Source organism: Zosterops lateralis, assembly GCF_965231275.1.
Source record: "Zosterops lateralis genome assembly, chromosome: 6".
Lineage (NCBI taxonomy): Eukaryota > Metazoa > Chordata > Aves > Passeriformes > Zosteropidae > Zosterops > Zosterops lateralis.
The window spans coordinates 1,351,235-1,371,258 of record NC_139761.1 but is presented as its reverse complement, the minus strand read 5'-3'; the positions used below and the strand labels follow the sequence as shown (position 1 = coordinate 1,371,258).

Sequence of the window (20,024 nt, the reverse complement as noted above, 5' to 3'; positions counted from 1 at the left end):
ATTGGAATTGTGTTCCTGAGTGCTTGGAGTCAATGCTGAGTCCAGGATTACAGCACAAGAAAAACATGGAATTGATGGTGAGGGGATGATGGAGCTGCTCTGAGGGCTGGAGCTGCTCTGGAGCCAGGCTGGGAGAGCTGGGAATGTTCCCCTGGAGAAGAAAAGGATCCAGGGAGAGCTGAGGGTACCTAAAGGGGCTCCAGGAGAGCTGGAGAGGGACTGGGGACAAGGGATGGAGGGACAGGACAGAGGGAATGGCTTTTAGATGGAAAAGGGGAGATTTGGGTGGGAGATTGGGAATTGGGAATTCCTGTCTGGGCTGGAATTCCCAGATTTGCTGTGGCTGCCCCTGGATCCCTGGCAGTGCCCAAGGCCAGGTTGGACATTGGGCTTGGAGCAGCCTGGGACAGTGGGAGGTGTCCCTGGGACAGTGGGAGGTGTCCCTGCCATGGCAGGAGTGGGGTTGGGATGGACTTCAAGATTCTTCCCACCAAAACCTTTGGTTTCCAGGGATGGAGGGACAGGAGAAGGGGGAATAACTTCCCACTTCCAGAGAGCCAGGATTGATGGGATATTGGGAAGGAATTCCTGGCTGTGAGAATGGTCGTTTGGGAGTTGTGTGTTTTTAACCGGTACTTAGGAAAAAACCATCATTTGCTTTCCTTGTTTCTCCTTGTTCCATTTCTTTCCTTCCTCAATAAAATCATCCTTCCAGCCAAATCTCAGAAAAAAAAAACCAAAACCCAGACCAGGAATCTCTTTTATCCTGGTGGGATCAAGCCCAAATTAATCACTTCGGTGTCCTCATATTCCAAGGGCTATTGTGTTTTTATTCCTTGTGGAAGCCAATTCCTCTTTGTGGGCATCTCATTTTCTCCGAGCTGCTGCAGTGGGAATAATTATCCGATATCTGTATTTTAATCAAGAGAAATGTGTTCCAAAGCCCGGGATGAATTTACCTGCTGGAAGTTAAATGCCTGTAACTAAAAGCAGGGAATCTGCATTAAATTGCTGCCTTAAATTGCAGCTTTAAAAGCAAACAGCTGCGCGCACATGATCCACGGACTCCTGGATCCTGCCATTTGGATGCAAATCAGGCTGTCTATTTATTGCCAAAGCTTTATAATTTTGTGGAAAAGAGTCAGAAGAAACAAGGAGTAAAGCTGCGAACCAGACAAAACCGCGGTAATCATCGCGCTATAATAGAAATATGATTGACATTAGCGGGAGATTGCCTGTGTTGTTCCGCCTAGAAATGTGAGTTTTGAAGGAGACTCAGTTGGGGAGAAGGAAATAAATCCTAAACCTGACTTTTTGCTGCAAAGCTCCTAAAATTCAGGGGGTTTTTTTTGAGCTGTTTTGTCTCTGTTTTACCCTTGGCTAGTTACGAGGCGCCGCAGGAAACTCCTGGCGCCGCGCCGTTGTTGAGGCAACTAAAACTTGGCTTAAACTCGGTTTTTTTTCCCCAGATTTGGACGATCCCATAGTCACGGTCCACCAGAGCATCGGGGAAGCCAAGGAGCAGTTTTATTATGAGAAGACCGTGTTCCTCAGGTGCGTGGCCAACTCCAACCCGCCCGTGCGCTACAGCTGGCGCCGCGGCCAGGAGGTGCTGCTGCAGGGCTCCGACAAGGGCGTGGAGATCTACGAGCCCTTCTTTACCCAGGTAAGGCCTCAAACTTGGGAATTTTTTACCAATCTTGAGGTTTTGTAACGGGATCGGCTCCACTGGGTTTGTGGGTTGAGTTTTGGGGATGGGCTCCAGACGGTGAGTCCCGCCCAAACGCGGCTGGGTGTTGTTTAAATAGGTTTTCTGGCATAAAATGTGTTTTAATTTCTGTAAAAATATGAATTGATAAATTATGAGGGAGTAATATCTGCAAGAGGCCTTTTAAACCAATTTTCATTGGATCCTGCAAGCCCAAACTTCTGATTTGATTCATTTCCCCATCCTTCCCAATCCAACTCAGCAATTCTGCACTCAGCCTAAATTACAGCCCTAGAATCTCTTCATGTAGATTAAATTTTTAGGAAAAATTTCTTTATGGAAGAGGTACAGGCTCTGGGTGTTGTTTAATAGGTTTCCTGACATAAAATGTATTTTAATTTCTGTAAAAATATGAATTGATAAATTATGAGGGAGTGATATCTGCAAGAGGCCTTTTAAACCAATCTTTATTGGATCCTGCAAGTCCAAACTTCTGATTTGGTTCCTGTTTCTCCATCTTTTCCTATCCAACTCAGCAATTTCACACTCAGCCTAAATTACAGCCTTAAAATCTCTTCATGTAGATTTAATTTTTAGGAAAAATTTCTTTATGGAAGAGGTACAGGCTCTGGATGTTGTTTAATAGGCTTCCTGACACAAAATATATTTAAATTTTTATAAAAATATAGATTAATAAATTATGAGGGAGTGATATCTACAGGAGGCCTTTTAAACCAATTTTCATTGGATCCTGCGAGCCCAAACTTCTGATTTGATTCCTCTTTCCTCATCCTTTTGTATCCAACTCAGCAATTCTGCACTCAGCCTAAATTACAGCCTTAGAATGTCTTAAGGCAGATTAAATTTTTTGAAAAAATTCTTTAGGGAAGAGGTACAGGCTCTGGATGTTGTTTAATAGGTTTCCTGACATAAAATGTATTTAAGTTTTTTTGTGAAAATGTGAATTATTCGATGATGAGGGAGTGATAGCTGCAGGAGGCCTTTAAAAGTGATTTTTTATTGGATCCTGCAAGTCCAAACTTCTGATTTGGTTCTTGTTTCCCCATCCTTCCCAATCCAACTCATCAATTCCACACTCAGCCTAAATTACAGCCTTAGAATCTCTTCATATAGTTTAAACTTTTAGGGAAAATTTCTTTATGGAAGAGGTACAGGCTCTGGATGTTGTTTAATAGGTTTCCTGACATAAAATGTATTTAAGTTTTTTGTGAAAATGTGAATTATTAGATGATGAGGGAGTGATATCTGCAGGAGGCCTTTTAAAGGCATTTTTATTGGATCCTGTGAGCCCAAACTTCTGATTTGACTCCTGTTTCTCCATCTTTTCCTATCCAACTCAGCAATTCCTCACTCAGCCTAAATTACAGCCTTAGAATGTCTTCATGTAGTTTAAATTTTTAGGAAAAAATTCTTTATGGAAGAGGTACAGGCTCTGAGTGTTGTTTAATAGGTTTCCTGACACAAAATATATTTAAATTTTTATAAAAATATAGATTAATAAATTATGAGGGAGTGATATCTACAGGAGGCCTTTTAAACCAATTTTCATTGGATCCTGCGAGTCCAAACTTCTGATTTGATTCCTCTTTCCTCATCCTTTTGTATCCAACTCAGCAATTCTGCACTCAGCCTAAATTACAGCCTTAGAATGTCTTAAGGCAGATTAAATTTTTTGAAAAAATTCTTTAGGGAAGAGGTACAGGCTCTGGATGTTGTTTAATAGGTTTCCTGACATAAAATGTATTTAAGTTTTTTTGTGAAAATGTGAATTATTAGATGATGAGGGAGTGATATCTACAGGAGGCCTTTAAAAGTGATTTTTTATTGGATCCTGCAAGTCCAAAATTCTGATTTGGTTCCTGTTTCCCCATCCTTCCCAATCCAACTCAGCAATTCCTCACTCAGCCTAAATTACAGCCTTAGAATGTCTTCATGTAGTTTAAATTTTAGGAAAAATTTCTTTAGGGAAGAGGTACAGGCTCTGGGTGTTGTTTAATAGGTTTCCTGATATAAAATGTATTTAAGTTTTTTTGTGAAAATGTGAATTATTAGATGATGAGGGAGTGATATCTACAGGAGGCCTTTAAAAGTGATTTTTTATTGGATCCTGCAAGTCCAAACTTCTGATTTGGTTCTTGTTTCCTCGTCCTTCCCAATCCAACTCAGCGATTCCTCACTCAGCCTAAATTACAGCCCTAAAATCTCTTCATGTAGGTTAAATTTTAGGAAAAATTTCTTTATGGAAGAGGTACGGGCTCTGGATGTTGTTTAATAGGTTTCCTGACATAAAATGTATTTAAGTTTTTTTGTGAAAATGTGAATTATTAGGTGATGAGGGAGTGATAGCTGCAGGAGGCCTTTAAAAGTGATTTTTTATTGGATCCTGCAAGTCCAAAATTCTGATTTGGTTCTTGTTTCCTCATCCTTCCCAATCCAACTCATTGATTCCTCACTCAGCCTAAATTACAGCCCTAAAATCTCTTCATGCAGATTAAATTTTTTAGTTAAAATTTCTTTATGGAAGAGCTACAGGCTGCCCAGGAGAGGGGTGGAGTCTCCATCCCTGGAAATGTTCAAAAACCAAAAAATGTGGCACTTGAGGACGTGGATTAATGAAGAACGTGGTGGTGGTTGATGGTTGGAGTCGATGATTTCAGAGGGTTTTTCCTTTAAAAATTCCATAATTCCAGACCCTGTGGGAACTCCCCATCTTGATTTTTATACTCCTTTTTTTTTTTTCCTGCCTCTTTTATTTTTAAATAAAAAGTTTCCTTTCACAATTCCCCCACTTAAAAATGAGGTGGCAAAAAAGGAAATAAAACCTTTTCCAAAGTCTTCCTGCTCCCATTCCCAGCCCTGAAGGAATCCAGGCTCTGTCAGATAAGCTGAGAATAATTTATCATTTTTACATATTTGCACCGAGGGAAGATTAAAAAAAAGTGGCAAATCCCATTGTCTGTGGCCAAAAGTGTGGGAGGAAAAAAAAAAGGAAAATAAAAAAAAAAGAGGGAAAAAAAGGGAGAAAAATTGATTTGGAAAACCCCAAGGAATAACAAGGAAAGACAGAGGTGAAAACCGCCTGGTAATTTGGTGTTCGGAACAAAAAGCAACTGCGACTTTCATAAATAATTTTCACTTAATGATGTGAGAGCACCTTCATTTGTTGGCTTTTTATTGTACTTGACAGTTTTATATTGCTCCAACAGCTCCGTGTTTTCTGGAGAAATGTGGAGCCTGGAACGGTGCAGAGATGGGAATTAAATCACGGAGTCGAGTTATTGGTGTCCTAAGTGTAATGAGATTATTTTTAATTTAACATGAACGGACCCAGTTTAGCAAATCTGGGGTTTTTCTTGGGCTCGAGTGTAAACTGGAGTTTGGAAATTTTAATTAAAAAGGGAAAATGGATTTTTTTAAAATTTATTTTATATTTCACTATGGAAATGCTGAGGATTGCCTTCCCTAAAATCTAAGGATTCATCTACTAAAATGCGTCACACAAAATTAGTTTGGGTTTGTTTTTTTTTTAGGTTATTAAGCTCACCCTTCCTAAAATTTAATTAATGAATAAATCAGATTGTCCCGGTGATATTCCAATTTTATCCATAACCTTTCTGGAGTTATTGGAGGGCAGCTGGAATTAGCGAGGCCTGGATCCGTGCAGGCGAGATCTGCTCTGTGTTTATGAGAGGAGAAGATGTAATTAAAGGTTCAAGAGTCATCAACATCTTCTGCTTAATTAGTTCATTTGATGGCAGGGATGCAAATAGGGAGAGCTGATGGGAAGAGGGACAGAGGGGATTTTGGCTTCAGAGGATCAAGGCTTGGGAATTTTTAGAGGGATTTTTTTTTGTTGTTGTTGAGGGCTCTGAAGGTGGATTTTAATACGGAAATGAAATGGAATGGGAAGGGAAACAAAATGTCTCAGGATTTTGTTATCCAAAAAAAAAAAAGAGGTTGATTTGCTATTTTTGATGGTTTTATTATTCTGGTGATCACAAAATCCTGGAATGGTTTGGGTGGGAAGGGATCTTAAAGTCATCCCCTTCCAACCCAAGGATAACTCCTGTTATTTCAGGGTGTTCCAACCTCAATCCAACCTGGCCTTGGGCACTGCCAGGGATCCAGGGGCAGCCACAGCAAATCTGGGAATTCCAGCCCAGACAGGAATTCCTTCCCAATATCCCACCCAAATCCCAGCAGAGCCATCAGTGAGTGCCCAAGCCTTGGGATGGAAATGGGAGATGCTGGTTTGGACAGGCAAATCCTGACTTTTTCCATCTATATTTATCATTTCCTAAAAGTGAAAGGCTTGGTTAATAATAAAAAGCCTGGAGTTGTAGTGACGCCTTTTCTCAATCCTTCTTAAATCCCAGGATTTGGCTTGGGAAGGGACCTTAAATCCCATGGGCAGGGACACCTCCCACTGTCCCCAGTGTCCAACCTGGCCTTGGGCACTGCCAGGGATCCAGGGGCAGCCACAGCAAATCTGGGAATTCCAGCCCAGACAGGAATTCCCAGTTCCCAATCTCCCACCCAAATCTCCCCTTTCCCAGCCTAAAGCCATTCCCTGTGTCCTGTCCCTCCATCCCTTGTCCCCAGTCCCTCTCCAGCTCTCCTGGAGCCCCTTCAGGCCCTGCCAGGGGCTCTGAGCTCTCCCTGGAGCTTCTCCTCTCCAGGGGAACATTCCCAGCCCTTGGAGCAGCTCCGTGGATTCCTCTGGATCACTCCAGCAGCTCCAGGTCCTGCTCTGTGCCCAGGGCTGGAGCAGCTCTGCAGGTGGGGTCTCACCTGAGCAGGGCAGAGGAGCAGAATTCCCCCCATTTCCCATTTCTGCCCATATTTTGGGACGATCCCAAAATCCAGCCAGCAATCAAATCACAGGAGACACTTGGAAAACTCCGGGCAAATCCAAATTCCTTAAACACAATCAGATTTTTCCAGTCAATCAGGAAACATCATCCACTAATTCCACATTCCATGGGGAGAAAAACTGATCAAACCTGCCCATACTCATCCACAAAAACGTTGGGAAAACGAACTTCCCAAATCCTAAATCTTGATGGAGATTTTTATTTTCCCTGAGAGTTCACATCCTCCTTGTCACTCATTGGAATTGCTCAGCCCGAGCACGAGATTAAATTTGCCGTATTTACAATAATTATGCAATTAGACATAATTGGACTAATTATCCCAACCGACGAGGAAAATATATACATTTTTATAAATCTCTGCGAGCTGGGGACAGGATCCAGAATTCCATTGGGAGTTCAGGCCAAGTTCAGCCTGGAGCTGAGGAGGGAATGGCTGGGATGAAGCTGCTCTTTGCTTCCAGAACTCAGTGCCTGGATCAGGCCCTTCCCCATTCCAGAAAAACATCCTCAAGCAGGAATTTGATCTTTTGGACCAGCTTTTCCAAGGCTTCATTTTAATCCCATCATTTCCATGGGATTGGTTTTCCATAGAAACCACTTCAATCCCAATATTCCCAAAATGTCTCCAAGATTTCAAGCACTTTTTCTTTTCTTCCATGCTCAGCTGTATCTTTTTGATTGATTTTTTTTTTTATCTTTTGGATTAATTTTTTCCCCCTGTTCTGTACATTAATTTTCTTGAATTTCCATATTTTTCCTGGACATTCCTGGGCAGTTTATCCACGTCCATGTGTTCCTAAGGCTGTGCCTTTCCCAGGCCCTTCCCTATTCCAGAGGAACCTCCTAAAGCAGGAATTTGATTTTTAGGAGCAGTTTTTCCAAGGCTGGGCCTTGCAATGGGCTCCATTTTAATCTCATAATTTCCATGGGATTATTGTCCATAGAAACCACTTCAATCTCAATATTCCCAAAATCTCTCCAAGATTTCAAAGACTGTTTCTTTTCTTCCCTGCTCAGCTGTAATTTTTTAATATGGATTTATGTTTTTCCCAGTTTTGTACATTAATTTTCTCAAACTTCCATATTTTTCCTGGACATTCCTGGGCAGTTTATCCACGTCCATGTGTTCCTAAATCTGTGCCTTTCCCAGGCCCTTCCCTATTCCAGAGGAACCTCCTAAAGCAGGAATTTGATTTTTAGGAGCAGTTTTCCCAAGGCTGGGCCTTGCAATGGGCTCCATTTTAATCCCATCATTTCCATGGGATTGGTTGTCCATAGAAACCACTTCAATCTCAATATTCCCAAAATCTCTCCAAGATTTCAAGGACTGTTTCTTTTCTTCTCTACTCAGCTGTAATTTTTTAATATGGATTTATGTTTTTTGGAATTTTGTTCATTCATTTTCTCAAATTTCCATATTTTTCTTGGATATTCCTGGGAAGTTTATCCACATAATATTGTTAAAAAAAAATAAAAATCCATGTTTTCCTAAGGCTGTGCCAATATTGAAGTTGTTTGGATTTATCGGGATATGGGATAATGAACATTTTCCACGGTTTTTTTTTGGAAGTTTGCAGGGTGAATCTCACATTTCCCATTTCCCAGATTTCTGCTGCCTGTGTTTGAAGGAATTCCACATTCCATCTCCTCATTCAGCTCCCTGCTCCATCCCTGTTCCCTGCATAAAAATAGAATCCAGCAGCTCCTCGTTTTTATAGAAAAACAGGAGGGTTTTTGTACCTTGGGATTTTTTTTGTTCACAGAAATTGCACCTCAAAATAAATTATCCTAAAAAAATTTACGACTTGAAGGGCTCCACCCACCCAATTTTCCCTCTGGCTTTCCAGTGTTGATATTCCCTGTATCCTTTGGAAATCCTTTGGGATTTAAATGATGAGGGAGTGATATCTGCAGGAGGCCTTCAAAGTGATTTTTATTGGCAAGCCTTTAGGTAGAATCCCTGGAAAAAGTTTTTTTTCCATTTTGTGGAATTTCTTGTGGATTTACCCTTTTTTTGGGGGGGGGATCATCCCTTCTGGATCAGTTGTGTCTTGTAGATGTAACATCATGCTGTTGATCCCAAGAAACCCACTTGGGAATGCTGGAGGAGGATGGAAATCACAGATCTGTAGAAATGTTTCCGTGGATGGTGAGACAAGGAACTCTGCAGAGCTGAGATGTTCTAGAAACACGGGGGTTTATTATTCCAAGGGTGGTGGGTAAAGAGGGCTTTGCCTTCAGCCACCAGCCTGGGCTGGAGCAAAGCCCTAAAGAGAGAATGGGGAGAGAGAGAGAGAAGAGAGCTCAGGGGTAAAAATGGGGCAGGAGCAGGGGAAAAACGTGGGGAGAAAACAGGAGCAAGAGAGAGAGAGGGGAAGAGAGGGGAAGGGACAAAAAGAGCAAGCGAAGAGGAGCCAACAGGGTAAGAGCGAAGAGAAAAGAGCGATCCCCTTGTTCCAATCCATTCTATCTCTTTTTCTGTTGAATATTCTAATTTACAGTGACCAACCCGCGCGAGATACAAAACCTACAGACTTTGCCTGCAGCCTGTGAGAACTACTACATCACCATGTCATTTTATATTCTAAACTCTATAGACTCCTTTCTTATGCACTTGTCCCCTGATGTCTTGGCAGGGTGGAAAGGCAACATTCCTGAGTCTTTTGTTTTCCCGTCTTTCAACCCATCTCCAGCTCATCCCCGTTTTCCTGCCTGCCATGCTCACATCTCCAAACTGGCTTTCATTCCTATTTCACTCACAGGTTTTACATCTGCAGTATTTCTCACCAGACAATCATATCCATAAGTCCTTCCTGTCCCATCTTTCCCAACACAGATCCAAACCTCAAACTCCATTTTTCCCTCTGCCTCTGTCCCTTCCTAACATTCCCTCCTCCTTTTTTTTTCCAGGGAGAAACCAAGATCCTGAAGCTGAAGAACCTGCGACCTCAGGACTACGCCAACTACAGCTGCATCGCCTCGGTGCGGAATGTCTGCAGCATCCCGGATAAAATGGTGTCCTTCCGCCTCTCCAACAAAACAGGTCAGATCCAGCTGCACATCCAGCACTCAGATCTGCTTCTTTGGGGCTCTTTCAGGGAATTCCGGAATGGTTTTGAGTAGAAAGAATCTGGAAGTTCATCTTATTACAGCCCCTGGATGGGCAGGGACGACTTTTGTTATCGCAGGCTGCTCCAAGCCCAATGTCCAACCTGGCCTTGGGCACTGCCAGGGATCCAGGGGCAGCCACAGCAAATCTGGGAATTCCAGCCCAGACAGGAATTCCTTCCCAATATCCCACCTATTCCTGCCCTCTGGCAGTGGGAGCCATTCCCAGGAAACTGGAGTCCATCTGTGGGGAGGTCTGGGACAGAACGGATCAAGTCTCTGTCCCCGGGAAGGTCCCACTGCTGTCCCTGTGTCACACAAGGCTGGGACACCTCAGGCTCCTCCTCACCTGATCCTGGAGTTTGAATGGAGAAGATCCCAGAATTCCAGACTGGGCTGGGTGGGAAGGGGCCTTAAATCCCACTCAGTGTCACCCCTGCCATGGCAGGGACACCTCCCACTGTCCCCAATGTCCAACCTGGCCTTGGGCACTGCCAGGGATCCAGGGGCAGCCACAGCAAATCTGGCAATTCCAGCCCAGACAGGAATTCCCAATTCCCAATCTCCCACCCAAATCTCCCCTTTTCCAGCCTAAAGCCATTCCCTGTGTCCTGTCCCTCCATCCCTTGTCCCCAGTCCCTCTCCAGCTCTCCTGGAGCCCCTTCAGGCCCTGCCAGGGGCTCTGAGCTCTCCCTGGAGCTTCTCCTCTCCAGGGGAACATTCCCAGCTCTCCCAGCCTGGATCCAGAGCAGAGGGGGCTCCATGGAGCAGCTCCACGACCTCTGGAATCCCCTGCAATAGTTCTTTGTGCTCCTCGTGCTGTTGAAATGTCTGAATTTTTATTTCACAAAATATTTCATGGGAAAAACCCAACCTTTTCCTCCTCTGCCATTGATCTCAGGGATTGATTTGACCTTTTCTCACATCGACCCCTAAACATCAATTCCCTCATTGATTCCCACCTAAATGTTTCCTTTTGGATTTAACGGTTCCAAACGGAAACATCCAAAGGGTTGCATTGAAATCCTTTTTGTGGGAAGATCTCTAAGCCTTTGGGCAGAATCCCTGGAAAAGTTGTTTCTGTTTGGTGAATTTTCTCATTAATTTATTGTGTTTTTTTGGGCTCATCCCTTTTGGATCAGTCAGTTGTGTAACACCAGGGGTCAATCCCAAAAAACGCATTTGGGAATGCTGGGGGAGGATGGAAATCCTGGATTTTTTACCTTTCCAGTGTCCAGGATAAGCACAGGATGTGTCTGAAATCCTTTCTGAGCCAGAGACTGAAGTTCTGAGTTTGGATTTCTGGCTGACCAGGAATTTCAGGGGAATGTGCTTTGGAAAAAAATTCCACAGGAAGTGTGGGAACATTTGGTTGGATTAAGGCAGGTTAGGCCTTGACAATTTGTGTCTGAGGCCCTGAAATCAGGGAGGAAACGAACACAAAATTAAAATGCTGAGCGTGGCTGGGAGCAGTGAGGAGTTTTATTTTCCCTTCCGTATTTCCCACCATTCCTGCCCTCTGGGCTTTATCCCAAGGAGTTGCCTCCAGCTTTTTTTGGAATTTCTGATTGCATTCTCACTTCTGCCCACAACTCTTGAAAGCTCCACCAGGAGCTTTTTCTGCTCCAAAAATATCCAGGAAAATGACTTGGAAGGCCTTAATTTTCACTCCCATTAATTATTCCAGGGGGAAAAAACCCAACATCCTGAAGTGAGGTTTGCCCCTGATGAGCAGTTTTGGTTTTGGGGCAGGAGAATCCTTTCCATGGGAAATGTCCTTGGGATTTGGGAGCAGCTCCTGACCCTCATTCACAACAACGGAGGGTGGGAATTGATCCCTCTCCCATTTTTCCTTGGAATTACTTTGCTGTTGGAGCCAGAACAGTCTCACTTCGTGTTCAGCCTCATCTTCAAACAATTTGATGTTCCAGCAGTTGGGGAACATCAAACTCTCATTTCTTGAGCCCAGGAATGGGTAATTCTGGGGCAGTTTTGCCAAAATAAGGGATTATTCCCACCTTACCCGTGCCACGGTTATTTGGGGAGAAAATTGTCTTTTCTGGGGAAAATCTCCCAAGTAAACAAGCCTGGAAAATAACAAAGATTCCCACTTTTCCACAAGGAATTTGATCCCAGGCATCAAGGGCAGGATTGGGTGTGAAAAGTGATTAATGCAGGAGCTCATTAAGGACAAGGACTGAGCTGGGGGCGACTCCAAACCCAAACTTGGCTCATTTAATAAAACTTCACCTCACAGAAGTTCTTTGGTTGAGCTTCACCCGGTGCAACTCCGGAGAAATTAGAGGAACTGTAAATCCAGGGGAATCCAGGATAAATCCAAAGTAATGAAAATCAGAGCCCGGAGCTGAAGCTGTTTCAGCCTTGTCCTGTCCGTGGGTTTAATTGGAAGCTGCAGGGATGGGATGGGATGGGGTGGGATGGGATGGGATGGGATGGGATGGGATGGGATGGGAATAGATGGGATGGGATGGGGTGGGATGGGGTGGGATGGGGTGGGATGGGGAGTCAGGAATGTCTGAGAGGTGCAAAGATGTCCCGGATTTATTGTCACTGTTGTGGTTTTGAGTGTGTTTAATCCCCACTCTGTGGGATCAGAATGTGGGAATTCGGCTGTTCTGCATTTGATGGAATCTTGGAATGGTTTGGATTGGATCTTAAATCCCACCCAGTGCCATCCATTTTCCATGGCAGGGACACCTCCCACTGTCCCAGGCTGCTCCAAGCCCAATCCAACCTTGGCCTCTGAGAATTCCAGCCCAGACAGGAATTTCCAGTTCCCAATCTCCCACCCAAATCTCCCCTTTCCCAGCCTAAAGCCATTCCCTGTGTCCTGTCCCTCCATCCCTTGTCCCCAGTCCCTCTCCAGCTCTCCTGGAGCCCCTTCAGGCCCTGCCAGGGGCTCTGAGCTCTCCCTGGAGCTTCTCCTCTCCAGGGGAACATTCCCAGCCCTTGGAGCAGCTCCATGGATTCCTCTGGATCACTCCAGCAGCTCCACGACTTTATTGAGCTGAGAATTCCAGAGCTGGAATTTTCCAGATGGAGTCTCCCAAGGACAGAGCAGAGGGGGACAATCCCCTCCCTCCCCCTGCTCTGTGCTCCCCTGGATCCTCATCTAACACTGGATCCTCATTTTCCAGGAAAAAAGGTTTCTTTTTTCCATCACAGAGTGGTTTAAAACACAAAACCAGCCCCAAAACCTGCAGTGGGTGCTGGGGATGGAGCAGCTGAGCCATCCCAGAGGTGTCACCAACACCCAAGGTGACAATAATTAAAAACAATCATTTAAAGCAGAATGTGGAGGTGCTGGGATTTATTTTGAGATTGTGGGTTGGGGTTTATTTTGTGACTGATCTGCAAATTTCTCATCCCAATAGATATAAAATGTGCAGGGAAGCATCTCCATGGCAGGGCTGGAATGGGATGGGATTTAAGGCCATCCCAAATCATTCCATGTTTCCCTGATTCTCTCCCCACCTTTACCTTTGCTGAGGTTTCTCTGAGCAGCACCAAACCCCTCCTCATGTGGAAATCCCTGGATCTGCTGCTCCAAGCCCAGCTCAGCCGAGTGTCATGGAGGAATTATTGACAATAATTAAAAACAATCATTTAAAGCAGAAGGTGGAGGTGCTGGGATTTATTTTGAGGTGCTGGGTTGGGATTTATTTTGTTACTGATCTGCAAATTTCTCATTCCAATAGATCAGAAATATGAAGGGAACCACCCCCATGGCAGGACAGGAATGAGATGGGATTTAAGGCCATTCCAAATAATTTCCTGATTCTCTCCCCACCTTCACCTTTGCTGAGGTTTCTCTGAGCAGCACCAAATCTCTCCTCGTGTGGAAATCCCTGGATCTGCTGTTCCAAGCCCAGCTCTGCCGAGGGTCACAGAGGAATTATTGACAATAATTAAAACCAATCATTTACAGCAGAAGGCAGAAGTGCTGGTGTCTGAAGGCACCAATCGATCTGCAAATTTCTCATTCCAGTAGATCAGAAATGTGAAGGGAAGCATCTCCATGGCAGGGCTGGAATGGGATGGGATTTAAGGCCATTCCAGATCATTCCATGATTCTCTCCCCACCTTTACCTTTACTGAGGTTTCTCTGAGCAGCACCAAATCCCTCCTTGTGTGGAAATCCCTGGATCTGCTGTTCCAAGCCCAGCTCTGCTGAGGGTCACAGAGGAATTATTGACAATAATTAAAACCAATCATTTAAAGCAGAATGTTTTAACCCAGGAGGTGCTGGGATTTATTTTGAGGTGCTGGGTTGGGGTTTATTTTGTGACTGATCTGCAACTTTCTCATCCCAATAGATATAAAATGTGAAGGGAAGCATCTCCATGGCAGGGCTGAAATGGGATGGGATTTAAGGCCATCCCAAACAATTCCATGATCTTCCCACCTTCACCTTTGCTGAGGTTTCTCTGAGCAGCACCAAATCTCTCCTCATGTGGAAATCCCTGGATCTGCTGTTCCAAGCCCAGCTCTGCCGAGTGTCATGGAGGAATTATTGACAATAATTAAAACCAATCATTTAAAGCAGAATGTGGAGGTGCTGGGATATATTTTGAGGTGCAGAGTTGGGATTTATTTTGTGAGTGATCTGCAAATTTCTCATCCCAATAGTTATAAAATGTGAAGGGAGGCAGCCCCATGGCAGGGCTGGAATGGGATGGGATTTAAGGCCCCAAACCATTTCATGATTCTCTCCCCACCTTTACCTTTACTGAGGTTTCTCTGAGCAGCACCAAACCCCTCCTCATGTGGAAATCCGTGCTCCAAGCCCAGCTCTGCTGAGTGTCACAGAGGAAATTACTGACAGCTGATGGTGTCACCAGTTTCCATGGGAGGCACTAAAAAAAAAAAGGGAATTTCAGCCCCAGCTCCCGTTGAATGGGAACGCTCCCGAGCTAAGAATAACCTGAATGGAGCCTTTCAAGGGAAGATCATTGTTTCAAAATGCCAGAGAGAGAAAAAAAAAAAAAAAAAAAAAAAAAAAAAAAAAAAAAAAAAAAGGGATATTTACCCATAAAACCACAGGAATTCTGGGGCTCCTTGGAATAATTCTTGCAATATGATTGAGGGGAAGCAAATCAGGCTTTTATCTCACCCCACAAAGCAGCTTGGGTGGCATTGATTCGTTTGGAATCCACATTGCCCCGTCGATGCTCGGGTTTAATCGGTTGTTTCTCACCCGAGATTCCAAAGCTGGTGGTTCGTGTGGGTCTGAGGGAGTGATTTTCCCTCTTGACCTCTGAAGGATTTAGAGTCTGACTCTGTGTCTGTGTGTCTGTGGTTGGTGTGAGAAAGATGAGGAGTCTCAAGGTCTTGGTTTTCTTGGTTTCTCGCGTTGTTTATTAATTCTCATCTCACAATTCTCTGTGTCCCCCAAGGTGTTCACAGCAGCCTGGACACGAGGGGACTGCCCTGTGATGGGAGGTCACTGCCTCTTATACAGATCACCCCGTACCCATTGTTTACAATCCTGTGCCAATGTCCATCACCTGCACTAACAGGGTCATCTCTACTCTGCCCCAACCCACTGAAACTCCCCTGTGCCCACGTCACTGCAGGAGATGGAGGCCAAGGGAGAAGGAGAAGAGCCCAGGGCACCGCCCTAAAATCTCCACCTTGTCCCTTTGCATCTACATTCTAAAAACCCAAAACTACAAAATCTACACAGTGATAACTCCACCACTGTCTGTCACACATTTGTGACTTGCAATTCTTCTCTGTGTTGGATGTTTTTCTCATGGACCAAACTCAAAGCCTGTGTCCTCCTGGGCTCTGTGCCAGGCAAACCCCCCTGCACAGACCCCAGACCCCCCTGCACAGACCCCAGACCCTCTTTTTGGGGTCCCAGGCCTCTCTACCGAGCTCTGTGACTTTCCAGGGTGCCCAGAGGGATGCCCTGGACTCCAACAGTCGATTAGCAGCCAGTTTAGCGCAGGTGATCATTAATCCATAAATTAGGGCTGAGTTTTGGCAGCTCCCGGGGCCAAATAAACCAGCCCAGGAACTTTTTTTTTTTTTTTTTTTTTTTTTTTTCCCCCCGAGCAAGATGAGTCTTTCAATCAGTGATTTTTCAGCTCGGTGAGATCACAGCTGAGGCTGCTGCTCTGTCTGGGGCATGTGCTGGGAGACAAATTTTTTTAAAAAAAGGTTTAATTCACTTTTAATCCCTCAATGAAGCTGAGGTTCTGTCGTGATAAACTCGCTTTGTTTCTCGTCAGTCAGACAAGGCAAACTGCAAAGGGAATTGTGGAAGGTGGAAAAAAAAAATATTTCTCTTTACATTTCCTGACATTCCTGGGGGGAGGAGACTGGGATCTGAATGAAAGGGGCTGGAAATGTGTTGTGGTTTGAAAGCAAAATGAATGAGAGGCTCCAAGTCAGAGATATAATTTAATAAAAAGAAAGGTAAAAAGGTAAAAGTAAAATAAAATAAATACAATAACACAAAGGAGCACTGCCAGAGTCAGAACACACCCTGAGCAGGGTGGGGGGAGCAGTCCAGGTGAGGGGCTCTTCCTGAAGCAGTGATCCCACAGAAAGGTCTGGGAGCTCTGCTCCTCTGGGAATCCAGTGGATAAATGCCCACTGCACTGTCCCAAATCCCAGCTTATATCCAGGTGAGAATGCTTGGCTCCTCCCCCTGGGCGGAGCATCTCACAATAGCATGAGAAGTGTGAAATGGGTCCTTGATGGCCCATTAACAGAGATAACCCCTGGAGGGAGTTACCTGTGACTCATGGGCCATTAGCAGGAGACACCCCAAAAGTCATTAGCAGAAAACACCCCAAAGGCGTTAATGGACCATTAGCAGAAAAGGCAGGGGCTTGGGAAAACACTAGCCCACCTGGTTTCAACAGTTCATGAAGATGGTGATAGAATAAATACTTTGTGTACATCCTACACTGCAACCCAGGACAAAATGCTGAGCATGCTCCGAGCTGAGCGCTGTAGATTTTATGAAATCCCAGAATTCACATTGGGTGTAACCAGAGCTGCTTCCCTGCATCCCCAACGAATTCCCATTTTTTTATCCATCCCTGGATCCTAGCTCCCTTTTTTCCTGAGCACATTGTTGATGTTTGTTCCTGCCCCGACTGTCTCCTCCAGAAGCCAGAGGGTCCCTCCCTGGCAGCTCCTCATTAGCCAGTCAGCCCTAATCTGCTAATTGGGCTGTTGCTGTTGCAGCAGGGCCGGGCTGGGGTGTCTGGAGCTGTCCAGGCAGAGCTGCACTCGGGGAATTGAGGAACAGCTCATCCCTTCTGATTTTGGAAAGTGGGAATTTTGCCCTGAGGGCTCTTGGATTCACAACCTTGACTTTGGGGTGGCTGGGATGAATTTGATCCCATTGATGCCTTGGGAAGGCTGAGCTGGAACTGGGACTGGACAGAGCTGGGGAATAAAGTAGAGATTTATTAAAAGGCCTTTAGGACACACCTTGGGCTGGACAAGAGCCTGGCCAGGGCTACACCCAAGGTGGATCCAAAATGGTCACAAAATGGTCACAAAATGGACACAAAATGGACACAAAATAGACACAAAATAGTCACAAAATGGTCACAAAATGGACACAAAATGGACACAAAATGGACACAAAATGCTGACGGCAAAGCCCAGGTATCCACTGGCAGGGATTTGTTCCTGTGCCTTGGTGGCACCTGGTGAAATGTCACTGGAGAAATAAGTGTGGGAAAAGGGGCTGGGGGGATCCTGAGAGGAGAGAATTTGGTTGCTCTTGATGCCTTGGGAAGGCTGAGCTGGAACAGACACTGGACAGAGCTGGAGAATAAAGTAGAGATTTATTAAAAGGCCTTTAAAGATCCCCCTTGGGCAGGACAAGAGCCTGGCCAGGGCTACACCCAAGGTGGACCCAAAATGGTCACAAAATGGTCACAGAATAGACACAAAATGGACACAAAATGGACACAAAATGGACAAACGGTCAGCAGGTCTCACACTTTTCTAAGTTTTGGTCCATTTGCCCCTTGGGGTTGAATTGTCCAATCCCAGCCCCAGGTGGTGCAGTCCCATCCTTCTTGTTTTCTCCCTCCAGCCCAGCCTTGGTTGTGCTCTTGGGCCTGAACACTTGTCCCAGTTGTCCTTGGTGTGCAGCAGGAAAAGGATTTGTTTTGTGTCCCTGCTGTGTGCAGAGCTGAGTGACACTGACTGTGAGCTCAGAGCTGCCCCCCTGGCCACCACAGACACATCAAATACAGAACCCAAAACTTCAGGCATCACTGCATGGATATAAATTTAGCAGGGAAGGGACAATCCCAGGATGGGTTTAGGCTGCCCAAGGGAGGATCCCACTGCCCTCAGCTCCACTGGATGAAACCCCCAGGGGATGAATCCCTCCAGTGTGGCAGCCCAGAGCTTTTGTGGCCTCTCCCGAGCAAAACCAGCGAGGAAGTGCCTTGAAAAGCCAAGATCCACCTCCCTCCCTCCCTCATCTCCTCCCTCCTCCCTCCCCTCTGGAATCCTCAATGGCACTTCTGTGCCTGAACAGCAGCACGAGCCCACGGGGGAATCAAAGTGCTGGAAAAGGGAGAGGAAAAACAGCCAGGGAAAAACGGGAATAAGGATGGGAGTCATCAAAGCCCCACAGTTTATAAAGCAAAGGGAAAAGTTGGAAGAGTTGGGGGGAAAAAGGGTGTTGGGGATGGGAAGGAGAGCGAGGAATGGGATAACGATACCTGGATATGGGAATATCAAAACACTGAGCTCAGCTGAAAATCCTTCATAAATGTGATTTATACTTATATTTATTTATAGTTTTTGATTTTAGGGAAAGGTTCTTTCCCTCAAAGGGTGGAACAAGCCCTGGAAAAGCTCCCCAGGGAATGGGCACAGAGCTCCAGGAGCCTTTGGACAGCCCTGCCAGGGATGCCCAGGGTGGGATTGTTGGGGGCTCTGGGCAGGGACAGGGGTTGGGATGATCCCTGTGGATCTTTCCCACTCAGGATATCCCAATTTCTCTGATAATTCCACTTTCTATTTCTATCCTCCAACTCCCCTCTCTGCTCCCTGAACCTCAGAATTTTCTATTTTTGACAAGGACAGACCCAGACAAAATGATCTTGCTCTTGCCTCGACTTTAAGCCTCTTTATTTCAGGGACAGGCTCGGGGCAGACTGAAAATAGGATTTTTTATTTATTATTTTTTTATTTTTAATCCCTGAGAGGAGCAGTGGCTGCTCAGGGACCCCAGTGGGAGGTTTGGGGACACAGACAGAGGTGGCTTTGGCCATCAAGGGACACCTGCCCTGGCTGGAGGGACCCACTGCTTTGTCCCAAAACAGATCCAGGTATTTTACCAGCTGGAAATTGCTCCTGTGTGCCAGGGAAAAAAAAAAAAAAACAACAAAAAAACAACTAAATCCTGCCTGTGACAGGAGAGGTTGGAATTAAATCATCTCCGAGGTCTCTTCCAACCCAAAGCATTCCATGAGGAGCAATTCCACCACGATCCTAAAGCGCTTGCAATGCCTAAAGCTGCTCTGGGAATATTTTACCTCAGTTATTCCACTCGTCAAGTCAGAAAAAGGACACAAACCTGAAAGATTTGGGATTTGAGAAGCTTTCTCTTTATTTCTTCTTGACCTGGGAGTGCTGGGAATTTAAAGGCAGTGAAAAGGAGGTGGGAGAAAAGAGAGAGAAAGTCAAAAATAACGATGGGATGTAAGATAAACATGTTTTATTTGCCTAAACACAAAATTTTTAGAACTGGAACTATTCTAGAACTCTAGAACTGTTTATCTGGAGAATTTTCTCCTCTTTTCAACTTCCACTGGGATCTCTCTGTAGCAGCAGAGGATAAAGATGGAAAAAAAATTAAAGAGATTTTCATCGCTTGTTCAGTTTCAGGATTTTTTTTTTCTTTAATTTTTCCCTGGATTTTATTATTTATTTTTTTTTAGGGGTAATTTGGGTTTTTTGAAGGCCTGATGATGATGAGGAGAAAGGAGCTGCCCTATTGCAGGGTGGGCAATAAAAAGTTTATTTTTTCCCTGTAAAATAAGAGTAAAAAAAAATATTAAAATTATGGAGAATGGAGCTGAAAGGAGGGGGAGATTTAGGTTGGATTTATGGAAGGAATTCCTGTCTGGGCTGGAATTCCCAGATTTGCTGTGGCTGCCCAAGGCCAGGCTGGACATTGGGGACAGTGGGAGTTGTCCCTGCCCATGGCAGAGGGTGGCACTGGATGAGTTTTAATTTCTGGGATTTTCTGATTCTAACTCCAAATCTGGGAATTCCAATCCGCTCTTGTTGGAACTTTC

General features: G+C 44.9%; 1 protein-coding gene across 1 annotated transcript in view; it reads left to right on the top strand.

The window, feature by feature from the left end:
• MDGA2 (MAM domain containing glycosylphosphatidylinositol anchor 2) overlaps positions 1–20,024 on the top strand; it is a 231,052-nt gene that overhangs the window by 104,760 nt on the left and 106,268 nt on the right. The window contains exons 4-5 of the mRNA XM_083863873.1: positions 1,470–1,666; positions 9,514–9,646. Coding sequence (XP_083719999.1) covers positions 1,470–1,666; positions 9,514–9,646 — 330 coding nt within the window. The remainder of the gene's footprint in view (positions 1–1,469; positions 1,667–9,513; positions 9,647–20,024) is intronic.